Source organism: Acomys russatus, chromosome 4, assembly GCF_903995435.1.
Source record: "Acomys russatus chromosome 4, mAcoRus1.1, whole genome shotgun sequence".
NCBI lineage: Eukaryota > Metazoa > Chordata > Mammalia > Rodentia > Muridae > Acomys > Acomys russatus.
In genome coordinates, this window is record NC_067140.1 from 5,670,763 (window position 1) to 5,698,167 (window position 27,405).

The 27,405-nt window shown below is 46.8% G+C and overlaps 1 protein-coding gene across 6 annotated transcripts in view; it reads left to right on the top strand.

Annotated features, from left to right (window-relative positions):
• The window catches only part of Phf20 (PHD finger protein 20), a 118,654-nt gene that overhangs the window by 78,272 nt on the left and 12,977 nt on the right, over positions 1–27,405 (top strand). For 5 of the 6 annotated variants that reach the window (XM_051143633.1, XM_051143632.1, XM_051143634.1 and 2 more), the window contains 6 exons: positions 2,748–2,861; positions 3,687–3,875; positions 16,585–16,863; positions 21,410–21,508; positions 22,834–22,998; positions 23,522–23,700. In XM_051143633.1, coding sequence (XP_050999590.1) covers positions 2,748–2,861; positions 3,687–3,875; positions 16,585–16,863; positions 21,410–21,508; positions 22,834–22,998; positions 23,522–23,700 — 1,025 coding nt within the window. Of the gene's footprint in view, positions 1–2,747; positions 2,862–3,686; positions 3,876–5,314; positions 5,495–16,584; positions 16,864–21,409; positions 21,509–22,833; positions 22,999–23,521; positions 23,701–27,405 lie in introns of all 6 variants that reach the window. The other variant, XM_051143636.1, reaches the window with a different exon arrangement.

Below are 27,405 nucleotides of genomic sequence, written 5' to 3' on the forward strand. Positions count from 1 at the left end.
CAGATAATAGCCTATCTTGTCTCAGATGAAATAGGTGTTTCCCCTCTTTAAACAAGTAGCAGCAACAAGAAGACTGGGTAAAGCACTTGTTGTACATGCCTGATAACCTGAGTATGGCTTTCTAGAACCCACAAAAGGGCCAGACGAGGTAGTATGTGCCTGCAATCCTAGATTACCAATCCCTGGAGGCAGGAACCAGAGATTCCTTGGAAGCTGTGTGGGCCAGCCACCTTGTCAAATATAAAAAGGGATGGCAAGAGAGTCTAATGCCAGGACCAACTTTCTGGATTGTCATGTGACCTCCAGAGACACATCACTCACACGCACGCTCACATGCACGCACGCACACAGAATATATAGAATAAAAGCGCCCCCATGTTTTTTTGAGACAGTGTTTCTCTATGAGGTCCTGGTTGTCCTGGAGCCAGACAGGACAGCTTTGTAGACCAGGCTGGCCCTGAACTCAGAGATCACTCCGTTAGTGTTGGGATTAAAGGTCTGCACTACCACACTCAACTCTCCCTTTCTTTCTTTCTTTCTTTCTTTCTTTCTTTCTTTCTTTCTTTCTTTCTTAGTGCTGGAGAGCAAACCTTGGACTTCGATGTGATAAGCAAGGCTTGTGCCTGCCACTGAGCTACACCCACAGCCTTCTCTATTTTTTATATTTACTACATGTTGAAATGTTTTAGATGGATTGGTTTAAATATAGTCTTAAACTTACTTTCTTTTTAAAAATTTCTTAATATGATTGCTTTAAAATGTGGTCACATGCACTTACGTTTGTTGCTCTTGTTGTGTTTCTGCTGGACAGCATTGTCCTTTCACTGTAGCTGCTGTCTTGACTGCCTTGTGAGAAGGAACTGAGCATCAGTACCTAAGGCTTGCGTGACCCCGATGAGCTGACCTCTGCATCAAGAGTGGTACTAGCTGTGCCCCTGTCCAGATAGAGTACGAGGCCCTGTGAGGACAGGTTCCACTTGTGTGCGTTTGTACCTCCCTGGGCAGCACCTGTGTGGAGGCGATGGGCTCCCCACATGAGCTGTGTGGGGAGAGTTAGGAAGATGCTCAGGTTCTGTGTGGTCCTTGTTTATATGTGGTATCAAAAGGAAAAGAGGCTTGTCTGACGCTGCGCTGCGTACCCAGCAGTCTTTTTAAGAAATGTAGGAGCATGGGTTTATTGGCCTGGTGAAGCCCAGAGCTCGCTGCACAGACTTGACTGGGAGCAGAATCTGAGCTGTGTAGAACAGATAGTTTGCTGTTGATGTTTAGCTTGGAATATGTGTTGCACCACTAGGGAGAGAGTGATGCTGGTGTGTTGGAAAGACTGACTATAGCAAGAGCCCAGGGTGGGGGTTGCCCCGCCGCACTGGGTTCTCTCTCCCTCTGCCCCTGGAAAGGCCTCCCGGAAGCTGCTGACCTGACATCCTTTCCTTTTCCTTTCTTATCCGTCTTCCTGTTCCCATTCCTCTCCTGTCTTTTTGCCTCTCCTTCGCACCCTGAGTTCTGCCTTGCGGCCAGGCTCCCTAATCTTTCTTCTGCCTCTTTTTGGATTTCCATCTTTCAGAGGGAGAGCTTCTTAGACTTCAAGATAGAGAATGAAGTGCTCTCCAGGGTCTGGTGGCCTGCTGAGTTAGCATGCTGGGGCACAGTAGGTAGTAGGCTCCTGACATTTGTGTTGGCTTTCATTTAGAGCTTCGAAACAATACAAAGCAAAACAAAGACACCTAGAACCAGTGACAGCTGACTTGCCAGGTAGACACTGGAAGCAGTTACCAAGCCCTAATCCATGTCACACGTCTTCTAAGTACTGCTCAGGTCTGGGTTTGTTTAGTTTTAGTTCTGTTCTTTTTCTGGACTGGTCATCAGAAAAGATTCAATGCTCAAAGTGGCTGAAGGAGTTAGACACGGTGGAAAAACCTGTAATCCCAGCACCTGAGAGGGGTGGGGGTGGGATTGTTTTTGGCTATCTAGAGAGTACAAGGTCATTTTGAAGAGTTCTGGACTATGTGAGATCCTGTTCCTTTCTGGTCCCCCTCCCCAAGACTGCAGGAGTCTTACTTGGCATGACTGCCTGTAACCCCAGAACTCGGGAGGTAGAGGCAAGAGGATCAGGAGCTTAAAGTCATCATCAGCATCATATCTTCCCCCCTCCAGCTATTTATGCAGTTTGAGACCAGCGTCGGCTTACTGTGCTGTCTAAATAAAGCAAGACCACAGGAGCATGTTCAGTAGTGCATGCCTGCAATCTCGTCTACTCCAGAGACCGAGGCAGGAGGATTACAAATCCTGGGCTACCCTGGTAACTTAGCAGGACACTATCCCTCCCCTGTCCTCTGCCAAAAGACTTTTGTACTGCCCATGCCCACACACCTTCATGTTGGAGTGTAGTCTTTTACAGGAAAGGTTTAGAAATGCTATGTTCTAGGTAGGACCACAAAAGATACAGGAAGTCAGTCTGCAGAGCACCACCATCTTCCCAAAGAAGCAGTTCCTCATTCGTTTCATTGTCTTGTCTTTTATCTTCAGTACGGTTGTTCATTTTTAGAGTTTAGTAATGTGATTTTGTTTTGTTGGGGTTTTTCTTGTTTTTCTTTTGTGTTTTGAGATAGAGTCTTAATATATCTGCTATCTATAACGATGTCTTCTCTCTGTATATAAAATACATATACATATGTGTTTTTATTTGTATAAAGATGCAGGATTAGGCACTAATGTCACACATTTTATGTGCTTTGTATATATTACAGCTGTGGATTCAAACTCTCAAACTTTGCAACCAATAACACTGGAATTGAGGAGACGGAAAATATCAAAAGGAAGTGACATCCCATTAAAACGTCCCCGGCTTGACAAAAATTCATGTGAGTCTCCAATTTATGTATATGTGGCTAAAATTTGATAAATTATCTGCGTTAGCCTCTGTGTTTGCCTGGCCCCTTTTCCTTACAATCACTAGTGACTGTCTTCGAATACATGAGCTTATGTGGGTAGAATGTGACTGAGCTAGTAGTCTCTGTTAGAAGCAGCGAGCACTGTATTTGTGTTGGGCTTAGAGATAGCATATCTAATTCTCTATATTATATTTGATTCAGATTCTTTCAGAGATATATAGCCTAGTAAGGATGGATCACATGTGCTAAGAAAAACTTCGGCCAGGCATGATGGCACACACCTTCAACCCCAGCAGTAGGGAGGCAGAGGGAGGCTGATCTCTGAGTTTGGGGATAGCCAGGGCTACATAGAGAGACCCTGTCTGAAAAAACAGAACATTAGAGATACTATTTTTTGACTAGAAAACAAACATGTTGGCCTCAAAAAGCATTTGTGGTGGCTTTAAATAAGGTTCTTATGACCCATGGCTGGCTTTGGGTGTCTGCATACAGCCTTGTGTTGGCAGCTCCCAGCAGAGCTCTTGCTGAGACTGACACATGCCTCGGCGTACCCTCTCAGTCTGTGCAGTCTTGACATTTGGCAGTAAGCTCTCTCTAGCCTAGACTGTGAATTCGGAACAAGGTAAGAGTCCTTCCTAGCAGAGGTTTCGTTTTACTGTAAGCTGGGAAAGGAGATCAGTCTGACATTCCAGAAGTCTCTGTAGGAAAGCCCTTGGAGTGACCAGCTCAGAAGTCTGCATTAGCGGAGTCTCTCTTCTCTTGATCTCTGAGCACAACTTTATTAATGGTTTGCAGCTCAAGAACAGTCAAAAAACCGCTCTGAAAACAGTGACAAAGACTTGTCCAGGAGACGGTCCTCCAGGCTGTCCACTAATGGGACCCATGAGATCCTAGATCCTGACTCAGTTGTACCTGATCTGGTTCATGTGGTTGATACGGATCCTCCAAAAGACAAGACACCCAGCACCAAGGAACCTGCCGAAGGTATGTCAGGGTCTGGTTTGGAATTATTTGACCAGCCTGGTGCCTGTCTACTAAGAACCAATCTAGATTCTTCTGTATTAGCTTCTGTGTTAGATTGTGTTGAAGACATATAATGTCTTTAATCCCAGCACTCGGGAGGCAGAGGCAGGCAGATTGCTGTGAGTTTGAAGCCAGCCTGGTCTACAAGGTGAGTCCAGAACAGGTGTGTGTGTGTGTGTGTGTGTGTGTGTGTGTGTGTGTGTGTATGCTCGCGCACTGCCTGCAAGCCACCTGTGCTCCATATGCATGTAGTGTCTGCAGAGCTCAGGTCAGATCCCTTAGAACAGGAGTTACAGGCAGCTAGAGGCCACCTAACTTGTGGCTCTTTTCTTTTTCTTTTGTTTTTTTTTTTTTGTTTTGTTTTTTTGTTCTTCGAGACAGGGTTTCTCTGTGTAGCCTTGGCTGTCCTGGACTCACTTTGTAGACCAGGCTGGCCTCGAACTCACAGCGATCCACCTGCCTCTGCCTCCCGAGTGCTGGGATCAAAGGTGTGCGCCACCACGCCTGGTGCCCTTCCCTCCACACCCAAGACAGAGTTTCTCTGTATAATATTGGCTGTCCTGGATTCACTTTGTAGACCAGGCTGGCCTTGAACTCAACAATGATCCACCGACCTCTGCCTCCCAAGGGCTGGGATTAAAGGCGTGTGACACTATGCCTGGTTTCTCTGCCTTTTTGATGCTGCCTCGCTCCATATGCAGTTTTGCTGACCTTCTTTCCCTTAAGTCAGCTTCTTTGAGGTACTTACACTCCTAGCTGTATGGGTGGAAGACCTTTCTTTCTTTAATTTAAAAAAAATCACATTATAAAATTAATTAATTAATTCGTGTGCATGTGTGCCATGGTATGTGTGACTAGAAGATAACGTGTGGACTCGACACTGGGGATTGACTATAGGTTGTCTTTCTGGAAGCATCTTGCCAGCCTTCTTTTTTTTTTTTGAACAGGTTCTCACTAAATAACTCTAGCTAGCCCGGAACTCACTGTTAGATCAGGCGAGTTTCGAACTCTGAGGAGATCCACCTGCTTTTGCCTTTTAAGTGTTGGGATTAAAGATGTGTGCTACCAATCTTCGTTTTCTTTTTCTTTTGGTTTCCTTCCTTCCTGTCTGTTGTTCATTTGTTCTTTTAAATGTGTCTGTCTGTTCCAGTGTCTACAGAAAGGCACTAGATGCCCTGGGTTTGGAGGTACAGGTAGTTTTGAACCCCCAACATGGGTGCTGGGAAGTGTGCTGGAGTCTTTTGCAAGAGTGACGCAAGCTCAGCCCTCCCTCCATCCCACCGAAGCGCGGCCTTATGTCCTCTAAGGCATCGCTGGCTTCTTAGTCAGCTCTGGGGCCCTGGATTTCCTGATTGTATATATATGTGTGTTTCCCAAGCATTCTTTCTTTCTTTGTCTAGGTCAGTTGACATCTCCACTGGAAACTGGCCAGGTCTCATCTGCATTAACTTGCCACCCCTTTGGGGATGGACTAGGGGCAGCAGGCTTAGAGTTGAACAGCAAGTCAATGGGAGAGAACACTATGAAAACAGAACCGGCGTCTCCTCTTGCTGAGGCCCAGGAGGTTCCGGTCGTGGAAGGTGTGTGTTTAGAGCTAACTTAACCATGCTGTACTGTATGCTTGTGCTTTTACTTTGTAAATTTTTAAAAAGGTGCTCTTCCAATAATGTTGTTTTTCTGTCTTTCATGAATAATATTTTTCTTTTGGTTTTCTCTACCTGTAATCTGCCCATTGGAGAGGTAGAAGTAAAAGCATCGTCATAAGTTCAAAGCCAGCCTCATTTCCATAGAGAGTTCCAGGCAGCCAGGGTATCGCAGTGAGGCTCTTGTCAAAAGAAAAAGAAATAAACAAAACAGAAACCCTGATTTGTGCCCACACTCATGTGCGCGCACACGTGTGTGTGTGTGTGTCTTTCAGACAAGATGTCACTATGTAGTTATTGGCTGTCCTGGAACTAACTATATAGACCAGGCTAGCCCTGAACTCACAGAGATTTGCCTGCCTCTGCTTTCCCAGTGCTGAGATTGCACCATCACTCCTGACCCAATTTTTAAAATTTAATGCTAGACTTAGTTCATTTTTAATTTTGTTACCATTTTCCTTTTTGGTAAATTTGGCTTGGAACTTATCAATTTTATTGATCACTTGAAAGAAGTAACCTGTTTAGTTTCTCTATTGTCTCTAAAAGATTTCTCCTAACTTTCTAGAACTTGTTGTTTTAACTGTTGTTTTTTCTCTCTCTCTGTGTGTGTGTGTGTGTGTGTGTGTGTTTGTGTTGCCCATCTATTCATTTAATCAATAGATGTTACATCCATGTTACAGGGCTTATTCTAGACCATCTTATCCATGAATGTTCTGCATCTAACATGGGGCAAAGAATAGGCTTATGTGGGTCCTAGATCAGTAGCTGTAACCCACAGAGTCTTGATGGCTGGTTGTCTGCTAAAAGTGAACAGAAGTTATTTGTCACCAGAATATTGGACACTAACAGGTCTTGCCCTGTTAAGTTAACTAGGCCTGTTTAGCATACCAGCTAGAAGAGTTCTAACTTTCAGAAACTCAGGGTTTTTGTTTGTTTGTTTAATGTTTTTTGTTTGTTTGAGCAGAGAGCCTTAGACGTGATCATCTTACTTTGGGGAGCTGCGTCTATGGACTGTTATATCACCAAGTATGTTTATCTGCTTTGCTTTCCAACAGAATGGCTAATCAAAATTGGGCTCCAGAATTCCTTATGACCACAGCCCTGTGTGCCTGCTGTGGAGGAACTGAGCTCAGAACTCACCCTCTGAGCCCCTCCTGTGTGCCAGAGAGTTGTGGCTGTTCAGTTTACAGAGATGCATGGGCATGCTTTGTCCTAGTGTTCTTAACTGCCTCTGGGGGAGGGGTCGTGTTTAGGCAGGGTTGGAAGGAGGGCCTTGGAAGGTGGGGGGCAAAGCACTATGTAACCCATGACACTATCAGTGTGTGCTGTCTCACTTAAAATTGCAGGCTTTCTAAAGTAGATTAAGGCTGAATAGGGAAGTTACCGTCAGGCTGAGGCCATTTGCTTTGAGGAATTTGTGGAGGAAAATCTTGACTTTCAAGTTAAGTGTAACTCACAGTAGACAAAGGAGCCTGGTAAGTTAAGAAGCAACTAGGGATTGCTAGTCTGACCCCACGTCCTGCCCTCCCTGTTGTGTCCTCCTCCACCCCAGAACCGCTGGTCGCTGAGGACACAACCAAAAGAGAGCAGAGTTTCTGCCTCGAGGAACTTGGTATTGTGGGGTGCAGGCCCACCTGTCCCCAGGCACTTGTCACAATAGCGTGTCCACTCTGAAAAGAGGCTTGGGGAAGGGGGGAGGCGCTCTCCTTTGGAATTCTGTAGCTAAAAGGGAGCAGTATGTTGTCCTTGAAGCAGAATAGGGTTCCTGGGGTTTATTGAGGAACAAGGGCTTTATGGGAAATACAGATGGTACAGAAGGATTACTGGGAAGAAGGCCACTCACGAGCCAGGAATGCAGTCGTTATGTAAGTGAGCAGGAAGCGGGCTGGGCTGTCAGCAAACAGCTGCAGGGAGCAGGGAGCAGCGGCAGCTCTCTCCAGGCTGGTGCCACGGCCCTGGGCCCTGGCGTTCCTAAACCTAGATGAAGTCACGTGGGAGAAATCTGTGTGAGCTGTTGGAGCTGGCATAGGCAACATACCGAGTTCAGAGAAGCCCAGGCCCTCAGGGCAGCACTGCCATCTTGTGGAATAGATGTTGAGTGCTTCTTCCTGGTTTGTATGTATGTAGAAATTTATATTCTGTGGGAGAGCCAGGAAATGTTCACTGGGACCAGACCCATAGAGGTCAGGGGACAACTTTGTGAGTTGCTTCTCTCCTCTTTCGTTTTATGTGTGTTTTGGAAATGAAAATCACATTGTCAGGTGACACAGCAAGCACTTTCACCCACTGAGCCATCTTATTAGACCGCAACATATTTTTCTTTATTGCATGCATGTGCATGCGTGCACACACACATATATGGTTGTGTATACATATGGAAGTACATATATGTATGTGTTATCTTTTTTTTTTTTTTTTTTTTTTGTATGTGTTATCTTTTTTCCAGTGCTAAGGACTAGACCACAGGTCACTCCTACTGAGTTCACACTCTGCTACTGAGCTACACACCTAGTTGGGCCTTTTTATTTCTACAGTGCTAGACTAAGCCCAGGGCTATGTCCAAATCAGGCAAGGGCTACACCACTGAGTTAACCCTCAGCCCTTTGTATATTTATTTATTGATTTATGTATTTTGTTTTTTGAGACAGGTTTTCTCTGTGTAGCCTTGGCTGTCCTGGACTCACTTTGTAGACCAGGCTGGCCTTGAATTCACGGTGATCCACCTGCCTCTGCCTCCCTGAGTGCTGGGATTAAAGGTGTGAACCACCACACCCTGCTATATTTTTTGTTTTTTGCTTTGGTTTTTTGAGACAGAGTCTCCCTGTGTAGCCTTGGGTGTCCTGGACTCCTTTCGTAGACCAGGCTGGCCTCAAACTCACAGCGATCCACCTGCCTCTGCCTCCTGAGTGCTGGGAGGCCCAGCCTTGTATATACTTTTAAGTAAATCTGATTTGAAATTAGCTCAGGCTCATGGAAACGTTATGAGCATGAAGAAGAGCACGATGGCTCCCGCACGTACTGCACTGTGGGAGGCTAAGGCTGGAGTAGGAGGCTAACCTGGACCACCAGTGAGTTCTAGGCCAGCCTAGGCTACGAAGCTTGTTCAAGGCTGGTGTGGTGCACAGAGAAAAACATCCTGTCTCACTGTCAACAAGAGTTAGCAGATAGAATTTCTGCATGAAGTGGAGCTTCAGTGCGCCTGAGCGCAGTGCGAGCTTCTCCCCACACACCTTCTGCCACACCCAGTCACTATTGTATCTGCTCTTTTAATTTTTCCTAGTGTACATGATTCTAAAGTTGATAGGGAAAAAAAGCACAATGCCCTTTTATAATCTTAGTTAATTTTGAGGCAGGGCTCTTGTATCCTAGAATGGCCTGGAACTTGCTGTGTAGGTGAAGACATCTTCAACTCCTGATCCTCCTGTCTCCTTCCAGTGTGCAGGGATTGCCAGCCACTAAACTCAGTATACTTGGTGCCAGGCCAGCCTGAAGGCCTTGTGCAAAGCAACCAGCCATTTGTCACCTGAGCTGGATCCCCTGCCATCCCTAATAATTTATTTATGTTAGACAGGGTCTCACTCTTCTATCCAGGTTGCCCTTAAACTCACAGCAAACCTCCTGCCTCAATCTTTTATGTGCTGGGGTTCTTAGACTTGAGCCATTATATCTGGCTCTTTCATTGTGTTGTTCTTATTTAGCTGTTGTTGTTGTTGTTAGTTAGTTAGAAGCATAAATGGGGTCATTGAACATGTAGTGACAGCTTGCCATTTTCACCTAGCAGTGTATCTTGAAGCGCAACAGATTAGTAAATGCAGCGCAGCCCTGCTTCATTCTTCCCCTGTGTCTTTTCCCTGACTTTTGGACAGGTCTTGTGTGGCCCAGCCTACCAGCCTGGCCTTATGCTCCCTGTGCACATCTGGGTGACTCCTGATCCTGCTACCTCTAACCCCAAGGTGCTGGCATTATAGGCCTGTGCCTAGGCTTCTTCACTCCAACCCCCCCCCCCCCCCCCCCCGACCTCTGCACTGCTGGGGATGGATGAGCAGCCTCGCACATCTAGGCAAGGGCTCCAGCTAGCCCTATTGGTTCCATTCAATGCTTGGTTAGAATTCCATAACCCAGGCCCAGGAGGTACTTGTAGAGTGAGTGCTTGCTTAGCTTGGAGGAAGCCTGGATTCAAACCTCAGAGCCACAGAAACCAGATCTGGATGTACACACAGGCCATCCAAGCACTCAGGAGGATCTAAAGTTCATGCCAATCTGGCATACATGAGACTACATCTCTTAAAGAAAAGGTTACATCCTTCAATCCCCAGAACTTGAGAGGAGGATGCAGGCAGATCTCTGAGTTTGAGGCCAGTCTGCTCTTCAGAGCAAGTTCCAGGACAGCCAGGGCTACCTACACACGCACACACACACACACACACACACACACACACACACACACACACACACACACACACACACACACACACACACACACACAAACCCTGTCTTGAAAAACCAAAAATAAGTAAGTTAATTGATTTTTGAAAAGATACATAATGTAGACTTGCTTTAATTTATCTGATAAATTCATGGACATTTAAGTTTATTGTGACATTTTCATTTCAACATTTGGCTAGTATGAATTGAAATCTGTTTGGGTCCCTCTTGGGTTGTTTTTCATTGCTTCAGAGTAGAGAAAATTATTCTTTCACAGACCTGTGGAAATAATTTATTATATGGTATTACTGCACAGAACACATTAGAAGGTGCAGGTGCTCAGGGCCAGCAGCATGTTGCTCGTCGATGCCAGCTGTGTTAGGTCTGGGTGCTGAGGCAATACCAGACGGTGAGAAGGAGCTCCTTTCATCCGGGTAGAGAAGTAGTAGGTAACAGAATCCAGCAGCAGATGCTGCGTTCCAGAGATGAGATACAGCATGTAGTCACTGTGCCAGCAGTGGGTGGCATGTGATCCCTGCCAGAGAGGGCCATCTGGATCCCTCCCCATATGCTGAGCAAGCTGGGTCTGGATGGAAGTGAAGACTTGGTGTGAGCCAGGGAAAAATGGCAGGGAGAGGTGAGAGCCATGAACAGAGGTGTGAGCCATGAACAGAGGTGTGAGCCGTGAGCAGAGGTGTGAGCAGTGAGCAGAGGTGTGAGCCATGAACAGAGGTGTGAGCCGTGAGCAGAGGTGTGAGCCGTGAGCAGAGGTGTGATCCCTGAGCAGAGGTGTGAGCCATGAACAGAGGTGTGAGCCGTGAGCAGAGGTGTGAGCCGTGAGCAGAGTGTGAGCCGTGAGCAGAGGTGTGAGCCGTGAGCAGAGGTGTGATGTGAGAGCAGAAGCGGCCACTGGGGCAGGCAGTGCTAGCCTGCGGGACTGAGGCTCTGCTGGGGAGTCATGCCTTTGGAAAATAAGATGGTGCTGAGAATTAGGTCAGCCTGAGTATCATTAGTGTCTTTATCTTAGGTTTTCAGAAATTGTCAGTGGGCACACAAAAAGAAATTAAAAGGCCAGGCAGTGGTGGCACACGCCTGTAATCCCAGCCCTTAGCAGGTAGAGGCAGGCCGATCTCTGAGTTGGAGATTAGCCTGGTCTGCAAAGTGAGTCCAGGACAGCCAAGGATACATAGAGAAACCCTGTCTCAAAAAACAAAACAAAACAAAAAAACAAACAAAATTATAATATAGATCTAACATGTTCATTAATTTTTTTAAGTGTATGAGTATTGTGTCTATATCTGTGTGTGCAGCAGCACGTTCCTGCCTGTGTCCTTGGAGGCCAGAATAGAGCTTCAGAGCTCCTGGAAATGGGGTTAGAAACTGTTGTGAGTGACCACTTGGGTGCTGAGAATCACACTAAGGACCCTGGAAGAAAGCAGCCAGTGCCAAACACAAAGGCTTTGAATCTTTTTATTTTTTTGTAGTCTGTTAGCCAGGCATTGTCTGGGGCTGGGCTCCCCTGAAAACTTTTTGGGGAGGACCTCACTCTTTAGCTGCTTGAAGGTGGTGATGACTGAAAGCCTCAGTGTTTTGCTGGCCCTTCTGGGTCATCTGCACGTTGGCCTGTGGGCAGTGGCTCAGAATGCAGCCTGTGTTGTTAAACCAGCAGAGGAGAGACCGTCTGCTAGGACTTAAGCCTCACAAGCAGGAGGTCCTGTTCCCTTTGCCATATTTAGCTAGAGACTCAGATGGGGCTCAGACTTTAAGGGCGGGATGGAGGAATTACACAAGGGGGAGAGGACCACTAGGTGTGTTGGATGCTCAACTACCTAGACAGCAGGAGTTGAAGATTCCTAATGTTCAAATCGTCCCCTTTGATGGACACTCTCTGCCTTGTTAGCACTGCCATCCTTGACTTGAAAAGAGCTCTTGGTTTGGCTGGCTGTGAGCTTTGTCCTAGTGATACCTGGCATTTTCTTTTCCCTAGGGAGTCTTCCTTGCTTACCTCAGCCTGTGTGATCCTGGCACTGCCACCCTTCAGAGCCACCTAGGTGCCAAGCTTCCTTGTCTTAGCAGTACAAAGAAGAATCTGATTTGGGGACAGCTTTTCCAGCTTATCTGACTTTCTTGACTTCAGAAACTTGCTGCAATGGTAGACTGCCAGGTCCTGTGTCCCAATTTAACAGAGTCAGGCCACACCTTGGAGTCTGTTTATAAGTAAGGAGATAAATGATTAGGCAACTGATAGTCTATAAAGATGAAATTGAGTTGGCTCCAGAAACTATCAAGTGTAGAACGGTTAGTTAGTGTTGGTCTGAAGACTATTGTGAGGGCTTCCCTTGGCTACTGGACTGCTCTTTCATTAGGGTTAGCAGTTAAGAGCACTCACTGTTCTTGCAGAGGTGCAGGGCTCCTACACAGAACCCAGATGGTGGTTCACTGCCATCTGTAATTGTAACTCCAGTTCAAGAAGATCCAACCCCCTCTGCTGGCCCCTATGGGTACCAGGCATGAACATGGTACCATGAGTCGTGCAGGAAACACACACACACAAACACACACACACACACACACACACACACACACACACACACACACACACACACACACACACACACACACACACACACACGACAGGCATGGTGGCCGACACCTTTAATCCCTGCACTCAGAAGGCAGAAGCAGGTGAGTTTGAGGTCAGCCTGGTCTACATAGCAAGTTTCAGGACAGCTTTGGCTTCACAGAATAAATTCCCTGATTCCTTCCAATAAAAGATGTTCCTATGGGGTCGTCATGACTCCGCTGCTTCCACACACCAGGAGCTTTGTGGTTTATTTTGGATTTCACATGTTTAGAAATATGTAGACAAAACTGAGGGCTTCACAGAGTAATCTGCTCCTCAGCTAGCGTGTGCAAGAGGCGATTGAGAAGCAGTTCACATTTAGTTGATAATTACAGTAGCTATCTTCGTCTAAATTTTAGACACCTACAAGCTGAGCCTGCTTATGGAGATGTGTTTTATTTTGTAAAAACATTTTCTGCCTTTTTTTTCCCCTTCCCCCAGACAGGGTCTCTCTGCATAGCCGTGGCTGTCCTGGATTTGCCTTGTCGACCAAGCTGGCCTCGAACTCACAGCGATCCACCTGCCTCTGTGTCCCGAGTGCTGGTATTAAAGGTGTGGGCCACCACCGCCCGGCTCACTATCCCATATTTATTGTGCACTTAAATGCTAAGCAGCTCTCTAAAGCGCTTTCAATTCTTACAACTCAGTGACAGCGTTGCCATTATTATCTCCACGCTGCACCTGAGCAAACTGAGGCTCGGGGAGTGAGCGGGGAGTCTGAGTTTGAAACAGACCATCCAGGCATGGAGCCCTCTCCAGCCGCGCAGTGCTGCTCCGTGCCTCGTGCCTTGGCTAGTGTGTGTACTACAATTATGCAGCTTTGTTTGGTTGCTTGGAGACAGAACTTTCTGAATTCCCGACTGACCTTGAACTCCCTAAATAACTGGGGTCACCTTTGAATTTCCAATTCTCCTGCCTTTGGGTCCTGAGTGCTAGAGTTACAAGTGTGTAACATCTCAGATTATACAGTGCTAGAGGTAAAAGTCAGGGCTCTGTGCATGCTAGGACTCTGCTACACATGACCCCTTATTTTATTGTTTTGTTGTTTGAGGCCAGGTCTCTATGTAGTGTAGTCCAGGCTGGCCTGGAATTTGGGGGTTTCCCAGGCTGGCCTCACACTCACGCTCACACTCAGCTTCTTTAGTGCATTGGATTGCTGGTATATTACCAGATCTAGCTGGGTCCACATTCTTGACTGGTGAGAATGGTGAGAATGGTGATTGCTTGTGGAATTAGCTCACACTATTGTGTGTGTGCGCGCACACATTTGCATTTACACAACTGCAGTGCGCACAGGGGCCAGGAGAGTGTTCGGTTCCTGGGAACTAGAATCACAGGTGGTTTGACACTGAAGCCCAGGCCTGACATGGGTGTTGGGAATTGAACCTGGGTCCTTTGCAAGAACAGCTTATGCTCTTTACCACTGGCCATCTCTCCAGCCCCGTAGATTTTAATTCAAAGATGTTTCTATTTTGGTATTCAACTTTCCCATTACAAGCAAATAGATCACAACCCAGAGCTTCAAACACACTTCAAGAATGTTGGGGCTCATCATACCTGTACTTGACTTCTTGTCACCCGCAGATAGTTGCTGCCAGTCCTGATGCACTTTGACCATAAGTTTGCTCATGCCGTAATAGTTGAAGTTGGCTGGTAATTGTTGAGATATTATGGAAGGGGATGGTTAGGTTGAACCATTTGAACTAGTAAATATTTAACCTTCAGAAATCTACAGAAATGGGAACTACTTTAGTTAACATTTAAGAGTACTGGCTAATATAGAGGACCTGGCTAAATTCCTGGTAGCTACCAACTGTCTGTAACCCCAGTTCCAAGGCACCTAACACAGACCCCAGGCTTGCATGTGGTGCACAAACATACATGCAAGCAAAGTAGCCATACACATAAAATTAAATAATAAAATAACCCTACATAAATAAATGAGAGGTTTTTGTTGTCCAAGAGGAAGAAATTCCAGAGAACCTGGGGTGTGTATGTGTTTATGCATGAGTGCACGCCTGGAGGGAAGAAGTCTTTTTGTTTTGCACCAAGACTGGGTCTCACTGTGTAGACCAGGCTGGCCTCATGCTCGCAGAGGCTGGTGCTTCTTTCCTTCCTTCCTTCCTTCCTTCCTTCCTTCCTTCCTTCCTTTCTTTCTTTCTTTCTCTGGAGAATTTTAGTGCTGGTATGGAGGCTCGTGTCTGTAGTCACAGTATTCTGGAGGCTGAAGCTGACTGAGTTCAAGGCCAGCCTGGGCTACATAGTAAGATTAGAGGTTTGAAATTTGGATTCTATACTGATGTTCTTTATCTAGAGTTCTGTATCTGAACAGCATGTAGCCCGTGCCACTTCAGATTACCTTCCCTCTTACCTGTCGATAATTTGGACTTCTTTGTCTCTTAGCATGGGCAGAAAATTTCTTGAAGGCTTTCTGATTTGGCATGTGTCCATGTTGTAGTTTGTGTGTGTGTTTTGTTTTTTGTTTTTTTTATGTTGTAGTTTTTGTTGAAGTTAATTATATAACTGCATTCACCAGACAGACCTCTAACCCGATTTTGGAATGTGCTGTTTAATTTAGATTGACTTTAAGATTTAAACATATTTTTCTTTTGATGGTACTTGCAAAAGTAGTCATGGTATGTACCAGAGATTTGGCATGTGACCTGTTCCTAATGGAAAGTGTGTCAGTACATTAAGGGGAACTTTACATGCACAGAAAGGTCCCTTAAGGATGTGGTGTAGAGTTGGAGGGCAAAAGATAATTAATTACTCTTATTGGCTTGAGGGAACTGTGAAGGGAGACCTTTAATAAACAGTATCTTTTCGTTCCTTTGAGAAAAATATTTACCTGTATGTTTCAATGTGTTTGGGTATTTTGCCTGCATGTTTATTTGTGCATCACATGTATACAGTGCCCAAGGATGCCAGAAGAGGGTGTCAGATCCCCTGAGGCTGGAGTTATAGATGGTTGTGAGCTACCATGTAGGAACTGGGAATTGCACCTGATCTTCTCCAAGTGTAGCTCAGGCTGTCCTTGAACTTGAGGCCTTCTTGCTTTTACCTCCTGAGTACTGGGATAACAGGTGTCCACTCCTAACACCGAGCCATTGAGCTGAGTTTCTGAGGCAGCTTTACTCCATCATGCTGAATTACAGTCCACTACCCTCTGCCTGTTTGACTATGGGAGGCTTGGACTTTGAATTTGCTCATTAAGCCTCTGGATTCTCGTACCCTCCTATCCACTGCTAGTTTCTTTTTGTGTGTTTGCAGTCTTTAGCCAAAGCTGAGTAAAGTCAACCCTCTGTTCGATTACTTAAGTTTTTGTTTTGTTTTGTTTTAATTTATTTATTGTGATTATTGTGCTCTGCCTGCATGTACACCTGCAGGCCAGAAGAGGGCATCAGGTCACATTATAGATGGTTGTGAGCCACCATGTGGTTGCTGGGAATTGAGCTCAGGACCTCTGGAAGAGCAGACAGTCTGAGCCTTCTCTCTAGCCCCAAACCCCTTAGGAGTCCATAGAGACTGGTAACGAATGATGGTGAGCTGGGTGTGGTGGTGCAGGCTTTTAATCCCAGCACTTACTGGCGGATTGCTGTGAGTTCAAGGCCAGTCTAGTCTGCAAAGTGAGTCCAGGACAGCCAAGGCTACACAGAGAAACCCTGTCTCAAAAACAACAAGAAAAGAATGGTGGTGTACCTCAATCTGGTCCAGCTCACAAGCCACAAGGGCCGGTCTTGTTCCAGTCTGTCTCAGAGTTGCGTCACTTTCCTCTTTCCAACACTGAATCAGGGTTGTTTCCTGGACACTGGGTTTCTTCTCCCCAAACAGTGCTTTGGGAGGTGGTAGCAGCGTGTGCCTGCTGCTCTGCCGCTGTCCCTGGTTTATGCTGACGCGTGTTCCTTAATGGCCAGCACAAACCCAGAGCTCCTGACTTGTTGGATTTTTTTTTTTTTTTCTTTCTTTTTCTTTTTTACAGTTCCAAATACTTTGAAGAAAACAGAGGACTTTGTGACATTGAATGTGCCATCTGTGGACCTCGACCACAAGTTTCGATGCAAGGTTGTGGACTGTTTGAAGTTTTTCCGCAAGGCTAAACTGTTGCACTATCATATGAAGTATTTCCACGGGATGGAGAAGTCGCCAGAGCCAGAGGAGAGCCCGGGGACGAAGCATGTGCAGACTCGGGGCTCTGTGGTACCCGACAAAGCCAGCCAAGAGAGCCTGACCAGGAAGCGGGTGTCTGCCAGCTCCCCAAGTGAGTGTCTTGGTTCTGTGTTGTGTGTGGGGTGCGGGTGTGTAGGGGTGCTCTCTGGCATTTCCTAGATGGAGAGCTGCAGTAGGTGGTTTGGTCTAGTTGATGAAGTGGGTTGTGGGAGTGATGTCATGGAACTGAAGCCCCTGGAGGAAGCAGGAAGCTGCACCACTCTCTGTTCACGTGACACTGAGAGAGTTCCCGCTGAAGGCTGGGACATTCCCAAGATGAGCAGGGACCATCAAGCAAAGGAGCTCTGAAGTCAGCAGAAGTTGGCTCAGAACAGATGGATGCCGTCATGACACCCTCTCAGATCCCTGGCCCATTCCTGTCAGGACAAAAGCTCACTAAAAAGGCATTTGAGTGGTGGCTTAATCTCAGCACTCAGGAGGCAGAGGCAGGCGGATCTCTGTGAGTTCGAGGCCAGCCTGTTCTCTGTAGAGAACAAGTTCCAGGACAGCCAAGGCTACACAGAGAAACCCTGTCTCTAATCCAAAAAAGGATGCACCTGAGTCTGTCATTGTGTTCAGGTGTGAACCCTTAAGCCCTTTACTGCACCTCAAGATGTTTTCTAAAACTTGCTTATCTAGTACAGAAACTACAGAGCACCAGCACACCAAGTTTCCCTTTCCATCTTAGCAGAGAACCTCCCCCACCTTTTTAAAGATTTATTTATTACTGTGTATACAGTGCTCTGCCTACATGTAACACCTGCAGGCCAGAAGAGGGCATCAAATCACACTGTAGATGGTTGTGAGCCACCATGTGGTTCTGGGAATTGAACTCAGGACCTCTGGAGGAGCAGTCAGTGCTCTTAACCTCTGAGCCATCTCTCCAGCCTGAAACCCCCTTTTCTCCCTTCTCTTTTTCTTTCTTTTTTTCTTTTTTTTTGTTTGTTTGTTTGTTTGTTTGTTTTGTTTTTTGTTTTGTTTTGGTATGGTTTCTCCAGATAGGGTTTTCTGTGTAGTCTTGGCAGTCCTGGACTCACTTTGTAGACCAGGCTGGCCTTGAATTCCACAGAGATCCACCCTCTTCTGTCTCCCCAAGTGCTGGGATTACAGGTGTGAGCCTCCGTGCCTGAGTGATTGGTTAGATCTTTTTTATTGAAGTGTCTACTTGTTGAGCTAGGAGGATGGCTCTGGGTAAAACACTTAGTGTGCGCATGAGAACTAGAGTTTGGATCCTCAGCACCCATGTAAAAAAGTTAGATGCCATGGTGTAGGGCTGTCACCCAGAACTGTGGATGTGGGGAGGAGACACATGAGCCTCAGAGGCTCAGTGACCAACCGGCTTAGCCAAAATGGTGAGTTCCATGATCGGTGACTGTGTCTCAAAGACCATGAAGAAAAGAGTGAGAAGAATGCATGTGTGCAAGGGTGAGCACACATGCACAATTGTGTACATATGCCACATCTCTCTCTCTCTCTCTGTTTCTCACACACACACACACACACACACACACACGCGCGCGCGCGCGCGCGCACCATTTCCAGTATTAGATGCAATATGGGATTTCTAGGACACCTGCTGGTGTCTATATAAGATGGTGGTTTTGGAACAGTGGGGCAGTGCCAAAGGATCTAAGATCTCTGGCACAGTGAGCAGGCAGTTTGTAGTTGTTCAGGGTCTAGGACGACATAATGTGTCAGGGTTAAGGTTGCTCATGTGTGCTGTGCTACTTACTAGGAATCTGAACCACATGTGCAATGCTCTTGTTTTTTCTTTTTTTGAGACAGGGTTTCTCTGTGTAATAGCCCTGGCTATCCTGGAACTCTCTCTGTAGACCAGGCTGGCCTCAAATTCACAGCTGTGAGTAGGCTTTCAATTTATTGGCCTGTCTAGCTCTTTTTCCTTCAGTTGGCTTTGTACCTGGTGAGACTAAAGGCTGAGGTAGAATGAGCTGCCCAACGAAGGCCAGTGTCTAGGGCTAACTAGGAAGCGAGCTCTGAGCTGCAGCATGGGGCACTTGCCATCCTAGTGGCTTTCCCTAGTTTTGCTCAAGCCCCAGCAGGGCATGGCTAGTTTTCAGAGTGGGGTTGTAGATTGAAGACTCTGCAGAGCCCATGCCTGCTCTTTTAAAGCAGAGATCACCACAGGGAAAGTTGCTTATTGAGCAGGAGATCAGAATGCTGGAGTCAGAATTGGTCCAGGCTAACTTAGATCAGCCTGTTTGCCATGCTAGGCTTTATTGCCCTGCCAACAAACTGTCTAGTACCGTAGTAAGCAGTGCAGATGGCAGCAGGAACTAACACTCTGGTGCCCAGAGGGGCATTTGAGTCTAAAGCCAAGGTTTTCCAAGGATGAGAAAATGACCCATGTGAGAACCGCAATAGGCAGTGAGCACAGGAGAAGAAAGCTTTCTCTTCCTACCCATGATCCTCTCTCTCTGGGTTAAGCCTCTGTCTGTGTAGGAGGCTGGCGGAGGTGCTCCCTGCAGAGCCTGATGTCAGGACTTCAGTTCTGGGCACTTGTGCAGAGGGAGAGGATGGCAACTTCCACATGTGGGACAGCATTTCTGTCCCACGGTTCCAGAGGCTGGGACTTCCTAGGCCAAAGTGTCACTAGTGTGGTTCTTTTTTTTAAAAAAAGATTTATTTATTTATTATTATGTATACAGTGCTCTGCTTGCATGTACTCCTGCAAGCCAGAAGAGGGCGCCATATCACATTACAGATGGTTATGAGCCACCATGTGGTTGCTGGGAATTGAACTCAGGATCTCTGGAAGAGCAGGCGGCGCTCTTAACCACTGAGCCATCTCCCCAGCCCACTAGTGTGGTTCTTGTAAAGGATTTCTTCCTGCATCTTCAGGTGCATTTCTGGTTCCTTCTTAGAAGGACATTAATTCTATGAGGAAAGTCCTACCTCATGATTTCACATGCCTCCCAGAGGTTCCTTTTTTATATACCATCGCACTGCAGATAGAAATGTAAAAATAGAAATTTTAGCTGGGCAGCGGTGGTGCACACTTTTAATGCCACACTTGGGAGACAGAGGCAGGTAGATCACCGAATTCAAGAGTCTATGGAGTGAGTTCCAGGACAGCCAAGGCTACACACAGAAACCCCGTCTCAAAAAATTGAGAGAGAGAGAGAAAGAAAATGTAAGGGTTTGGGCTGTAACTCAGTCACAGAGTGCTTGTATAGCATGCACAAAGCTCTGTCAATATTGCCAGAAAATATCAGCTTTAGGGATGAGGGACTGAGAGACAGAACAAAGTTCAGATACATCAGTGTCACTCATATGTCACCTTCTCTTATTGCAGTGGAAAGGGCATGGCCAACCCCTTTGAATTCAAGGGTGTCCCAACATTGTGACAGTGTAGCATGTTGTTGCTGCCTACAAATGTGTTGGGCTGCATTCATAGCTGTCCCTTGATGCCTATGGCTAAGGGCCACAGGTTGGACATCTGCTAGGTGTTGCACAGTAGTGGCAGGGTAGAGAGACTCTGGGACGCACTGCTTATGTAGCAAGGATAAATTGAAGGGAGAAGCCTGCTCCTTTGGGTGCAGTGGGGGTCATATAGAACATAGGTCTCTGTCCATTCCCATTTCCCATCTTGGGAACAGTGTACAGAGCTTGTGCCCCAAGGCTTTTAGAAGATAGATTGCACTTGAATTTATGTGTGTCCATCTGTCCGTCTGAGTCTGTGTGTATCCGGGTATGTGTGTCCGGGTCTAGGTGTGTGTGTGTACAGGTTTGGTTTTGTTTTTCTTTTTCCTGACTAAATTTCACAACGTAGCCTAGCTGGCCTTGAACTTCACTTATTTATTTTAAAATTAATTTTCAAAAATTTTTATTATAATTTATTCACATTACATCCTGATTAATAATCCTCTCATTCTTACCTTCCTGTTGCCTTCAAAAGTCCAGTGTGCTATTCATTGTACCACAGAGTGGGTTTTTTTGTTGTTGGTGGTGGTGTTTTTTTTTTTTTTTTTTTTTAAGTTTTTCGAGACAGGGTTTCCTCTGTGTAGCCTTGGCTGTCCTGGACTCACTTTGTAGACCAGGCTGGCCTCGAACTCACAGTGATCCCTCTGCCTCTGCCTCCTGAGTGCTGGGATTAAAGGTGCACGACACCATGCCCAGCCTTATTTTAAAATTTTTATCTATTTATTTATTTGAGAGATAAAGTTTCACTATGCAGCAACTCTGGCTGGCCTGATACTTGCTATGTGGACCAGGCTGGCTTTGAACTCACAGAGATCTGTCTGCCTCTGCTTCCTGAGTTTCAGCAAACTTTCCTCTAAAGGACCAGGTAATGCTGTGAGCTCTGAGGCTCCTGAGCCACTGTTCTCATTGCTCAGCTTGGCAGCTGAGACACACAGTGAACGGGTACTGCACGTTTCATCCAGATTTGTTCATAGTTGCAGGCAGCAGCCCAGACCTAAAGGCCCCGTGAAGGGGAATGTAGCCCCAAGGCAGGACCAGGTCAAGGGCTGTGTGCTATTTTTTGCCTGGGCATACTAAAATTACTAAGAAAAGAACAAGATCCCAGAACTGAGAACAAACTCTTAAATAACAACTCTTGAACTTGTATTTAATTCTAGCTGCAAAAGAGAAGGAAAAAAATAAAGAGAAGAAATTCAAAGAACTTGTGAGAGTGAAGCCAAAGAAGAAAAAGAAAAAGAAAAAGAAAGCTAAGCCTGGTAATTTTCCATGGAGAGCTTCCCTGCTTAAGAAAGACCTGCAGGCCTTTCCTGGGCTTTGTGAACTCAGCCTTAGCATGGGCCCTGGAATACGGGGTGGGTTGAGGGAGAACATTCAACCAATGAGCATTACTTTGATTCCTGTTGTTGCATGTGCATTTAGGATGTGTATAAGAGAAGGTGTCCACACGCCACAACTCACGTGCCACAGCATGCCTGTGGAGGTCAGAGGTGTCCACGTGCCACAACTCACGTGCCACAGCATACCTGTGGAGGTCAGAGGTGTCCACGTGCCACAACTCATGTGCCACAGCATGCCTGTGGAGGTCAGAGGTGTCCACACGCCACAGCTCATGTGCCACAGCATGCCTGTGGAGGTCAGAGGTGTCCACAGGCCACAACTCACATGCCACAGCATGCCTGTGGAGGTCAGAGGTGTCCACAGGCCACAACTCACATGCCACAGCATGCCTGTGGAGGTCAGAGGTGTCCACGTGCCACGGCTCACGTGCTACAGCACACCTGTGGAGGTCAGAGGTGTCCACGTGCCACGGCTCACGTGCCACAGTACACTTGTGGAGGCCAGAGGACAATGTTCAGGATCTAGTTCTCCCCTCCCACTGTGGGTTCCAGGGACTGAACTTAGACCATCAGACTTGTGTGGCAAGTTTATTTTTCCACTGAGCCATCTTACTGGCCCCTCACCCAAGTCTTAGAAAGTTTGACTGTCCCTTATAAGTGCCTCCCCAGTTGTTGCGTTGGCCACTGTGTCCTGTGACAGGAAGTATATGGATGAGCACAGGGAGTGCATAAATAACTCTTAGTGCTCCCTCGAGTGCTGTGAGACATGGCCATGCTCTGTAGCTCAGGCCGCCCTAGCACGCGCTTTAGCTCATGCTGCTCTCACACTCTCAGCCCTTCAGCTTCGGCATCTCACACCCTGAGGCTACAGGTGTGTGTGATCTGCTTGGTTTACTTGCATAACTGTTAAACATCCAACTCTCAGGAAAAGCTTCGATTCTTGAAGGGTTTGCTTGTGTCCCAAAAGCAGTTTTTCAGAAAATCTCCACTGCAACCTTGGGAGCTAAAGAAATGCCGTGTTTTATTCTCAGTGCCCCTTCTGCCTTACAAAAACATTTTACCAGAAATGAAGGTGGGATGGGGTTAAGAAGGAGGTATTCTCAGTGGTGCCTGCCTTCAGCCCTCTCTGTGCTGTGCTGCACCCAGGCTTTTGAGCTCTCTGAACTCAAAGGCTGTTATTGGATGGGGTGGGATGCCTGATGGTGCCTGGGGTTACTCATTTGTGCCTGTTGTTGTTCTTGTAGAATGTCCCTGCAGCGAGGACATCAGTGACACCTCCCAGGAGCCTTCTCCACCCAAAACATTTGCTGTCAGCAGGTGTGGGTCCTCACACAAGCCTGGGGTCCATATGAGCCCACAGCTCCATGGTTCAGATAACGGAAACCACAAAGGGAAATTGAAAGCATGTGGTAAGAGAGCTCCCTCTCCCTCATCACCCGTGAGAAAGCATGTGGTATAAGACCAGTGGGTGCTGTGGAGTAAGTACCCAGTTGTTGTAAGTAGTCAGGAGCCAAGGTCTCGTCTTATTCCTGCAGTTGACCCTGCCTCTTTCCCTACTGTATGCAGAACTCTAAAGGTGGCTGGGGATGGAGATGGCTATAAGCCAGGCCCTGGTGGGTTAGGGAACAGCCAGGGAACATTTTAGAGTCCTTTGGGTGATGACTGTGTGGTTCATGAGAGGCCACTCTTCTGACAGTGAGCTCAGGGATGCTGGGAGCCCCTTTGTGTTCCTCAGTGAAATGAGGACATGTAGTTCAGCCCCGCTCAGGCAGCATGGTCACGTGAGCTGTTCTAGCAACATGCCCTGAGAGCAGGGTTCTGTTTCCAGGCCTGTGGAAGTCCCTGGGGAGTGGGGCTGAGACAGTGTGGTGTACACAGATGTTATCTGTAAGTTTAGCATAGTGACTGTGGCTTCCCTTTCTTTCCTTCCAGAGGAGGATAATTTGAGCGAGTCCTCTTCTGAGAGTTTTCTTTGGAGTGATGAGGAATATGGTCAAGATGTCGATGTGACCACCAACCCAGATGAGGAGCTTGAAGGTGACGATCGCTATGATTTTGAGGTGGTCCGTTGCATCTGTGAAGTGCAGGAGGAAAATGACTTCATGATTCAGGCAAGTAGAGTTTCCAGAACACAGTCAGAGGAGAGAACGTGAGGCCAGCAGTGAGAGTGAGTCTGTGGGCAGCCCTCTATTGCACTGACAGCAGTGGACCAACCGAGCTTGCTTTCTGGGAACTCTAGGCTGCTGAAAATAGCCCATGAGGAGGATGACAGAGAACTAAATTAAGGCCAAAAGGGAAGGCCTTGTCTGTGATCACACAGTGAGGGCTGGACAAGGAGGACTCAGAGTGTGGAGTGACAATTCAGTCTTCTTCATGGGCTCATCTTCTCTTTTGAGATAAATTTCCCTGGTAGCCTGAAGAAGTCGAGTCTGGTTTTATAACTTGTCTGCCTCTGCTACTTGTGTGTTTGTGCGTGTGTGCCCGCACGCTGGCAGCAGGTGTTCCATGCCCACCATGCTTCTCTGGATAGACTACATCTATTAGGAAGCACAGGCCCAGCCCCCTTTATTTGCTTTCTTTGTTTTATATACATGGCACCAAATTTTGAAGTTGATTTGATTTAATGTTCATTGTTGAATTTGTCTTCTTTTTAGTTGATGGGTTTTAGGGGGTCAGAGTCTTTATCTTAGTTACTTTTCTGTTGCTATGATAAAATATCCTGACAAAGCAACTTAAGGGAAAAGTGAGCTTGGCCCACAGTTCTAGAGGGTACCTAGGCTACAGTGTGGCATGCTGGCAGGGGCATGAAGCCAGCTCATCATATGGTGTCAGTGGTCAGGAAGAAGAGTGGAACTAATTAATACCTGCGTCTGTGTGTGGCTCACTGTCTCTGCTCCTACAAAGTTTAGCATCCCCTGCCTAGGGAACGGTGCCACCTACAGTGGGAGGGTGTTCTACTCAGCCTTCCCCAAGATGATCCTGAATAGACAGGCCCACAAACTAACCTGATCTAGACAACCCCTAGGGAGAGACTCTTCACAGGTAGTTCTGGATTCAAGCTAATGCGGCCAACCACAGTCTCTCTCTGTGGCCCCGTTTGTCCTCAAACTGCTGTATTCTGCCTCTGCTTCCTAAGTGTTGAGATTACAGTCATATGCTACCATGCTGTGTTGTCTCTGCTTCCTAAGTGTAGACCTTTGTGGTTTCTTCTAGAATTTCAGGTTTCTTTTTTCTTTTGGTTTTTCGAGACAGCGTTTCTTTGTGTAACACCCATGCTATCCTGGACTCACAGAGATCCACCTGCTTCTGCCTCCTGAGTGCTGGGATTGCAGGTGTGCAATGCCACGCCTAACCAGAGGGTTTTTAGCACCTTATTTACAGTGGTTTGGTGGGGTGGTTGTTGTTGTTTTTTGTGGTGGTTTTTTTGTTTTGTTTTGTTTTTTGGGTTTTGTTCTTATTGTTGTTTTTGTGTTTTTTGAGACAGGGTTTCTTTGTGTATCCCTGGCTGCCCATGAGCTAGCTCTGTAGACCAGGCTGGCCTCAAAGAGCTCCTCCTGCCTCTTGGGATTAAAGGCGTGTGCCACCACACTTGGCCCTTATGTATGTTTTATCCTCCTGCAGTTTATTTTGGGGTGGAGCGAGGGCTGTGGCTTCACAGTTTACTGGCAGTGTGCTCCCTTTTTGAAATGTTGCTTAATTTACTGCCTTTCTCTGTGCATTTGAGCCTCTTTCTTGAAGTATCCAGCAGAGCTAGCCTCCCCCATTCCTTTTTCTTCTTTTGCATAAATCTTCTGACTGCTAATTTTAGAGTTCTGCTTAGTTAAAGAGCCACAATATTTTATCATCAGCCCAAGTAGAGTTGGAGTCTTCATAGTAGTGACTTGTGTCCAGGTTCAGTGACTTTGGTCTTTATGTTCCTCAAATGGTATTTTAGATTTTCTCAGAGCTCTTGTGTGGTGCCTATCCTTAGCTGTCCTGTGCTTGTTCTCATTCATTTGATGGACACAGCACACTCCACTTTGCCACTTTGCTTGTGTGTATGTATTTCTAAGGTTAATCACAGGAACAGAGTTGTCACTGTGAATTTTGGAGCTTGGTTCTTATTTCTTAAATTTTTGATGAATCCTGGTTCTCACAGCTCAATCATTAGTGAGAGGGACTTGGTTTTGTATTTGAGACAGGGTTTCCCTCTGTAACTCTGGCAGGCCTGGAGCTTGAGGTCGTCCCACCTCTGCCTCCTGCATGCTGGGACTGCAGGCGGATGTCACCGTGTCTGCCTGACTTATTATTCTGTTACCTGCTTCTCTCTGCCTTTGTTTTCTTGACTATTATGACGGGTGATATTAATTATCCCCTTGATATAGCCTGGAATCACTTGGGATCCGGGCCTTTGGGGGATTACCTAGATGATGTTAACTGAGGAAGCAGTTATGCTCCCATGGGCAGCAACATTCTCTGGTTGGAGAGCTGAGCAGCCTCAGTGTTCCTTACTTACTCTCTGCCTCCTGACTGTGGATGCCACGTGACCAACTGCTTCAGGCTCCTGCTGCCTTGACTTGCTTGCTCTGGGCCCTTAGTTGTGAACCAGATAAGCCCCCTCTCCCTCAAGTTGCTGTGCTGGTTACTTCTTTGTCAGTTTGATGCAGCTAGGATCATCGTGGAAGAGGGGACCGCAACTGAAAAATGCTTCCATTAAGATTGGCCTGCAGGCAAGCCTGTGTGGTGTATTCTTGATTAATAATTGCTGTGGGAGGGCCCAGCACACTGTGGGCAGTGCCATCCCTGGGCAGGTGGAACTGGGTGTATTTAAACTAAAAGGCAGGCTGAGCAAGCCGTGGAGAGCAATCAGCAAGTAGTATCGTGCATAGACTCTGCTTCGGTCTCTGCCTTTGAGTTCTGTTCTGACTTCCCGTCATGATGAACTGTATAACCTGCAAGTCAAACAAGCCCCTTTTTCCCATGTTGCCTTGGTTGTGGTTTTTCACAGCAATAGAAAGCAACTAGGATAGCTGCTTTGGTTGGAATCTTTTATCATAGTAACAAGAAAAGAAACAAGGACACATATTTCTTTTTTTCTGAACTGATTTGCTCATCAGTAATTAGGAGTTCCTGATCAGGCCTTAGCTGCTCTGCCTTCCAGCTCTGTCCCTGTTGGTACTGATGACATTAGTTTTCAAAGGGGCCTTTTTCTGCCCAGGGAAGTCCTTTGATGTTGGTGTTGTTTTTGTTGTTTCCTAGACAGGGTTTCTCTCTGTGTAGCCTTGGTTGTCCTTGGGTCACTCTGTAGACCAGGCTGGCTTCAAAGTCACAGAGATCCACCTGCCTCTGCCTCTCAGAGTGCTGAGATTACAGGTGTGCGCCACCACACCTGGCTGGGAAGCCCTTTGTTGCGTGGAACCTATCTCCAGGAGGTGAATGCTGTCTGAGCTGTGGCTTTTGAGCTGCCATGCTGGTGACCCACGACTGAGGTTCATGACTGGAAGCTCACTGTTTACCTTCCAGAGCAATCTGTTGTTTGGGTAGTTAGGATTTAGGGTTCTGGGTTGGAATTGCCTCAGGTGTTTGGGTAGCCCTCTAGGAGTCTGCCTTTCTTCTTCATTACTGCCTTTAGACTTTGGGCCTTTCCATTGGTTGGGCTTGTGCTGGTTCCTGTGCGCCTCCGATGACCTGTGCAGCTTGGCAAGTTTTAAGAATAAACGCAAAGAGCTAGTGCATGACGGCTCCAGGCAGCCGAGGGGACTTAATGTGAAGCTGTGTGCTGAGTTTGTCATGGGAGGCTGTGCATGTGACCCATGGTTCCTCACAGACAGCCCATG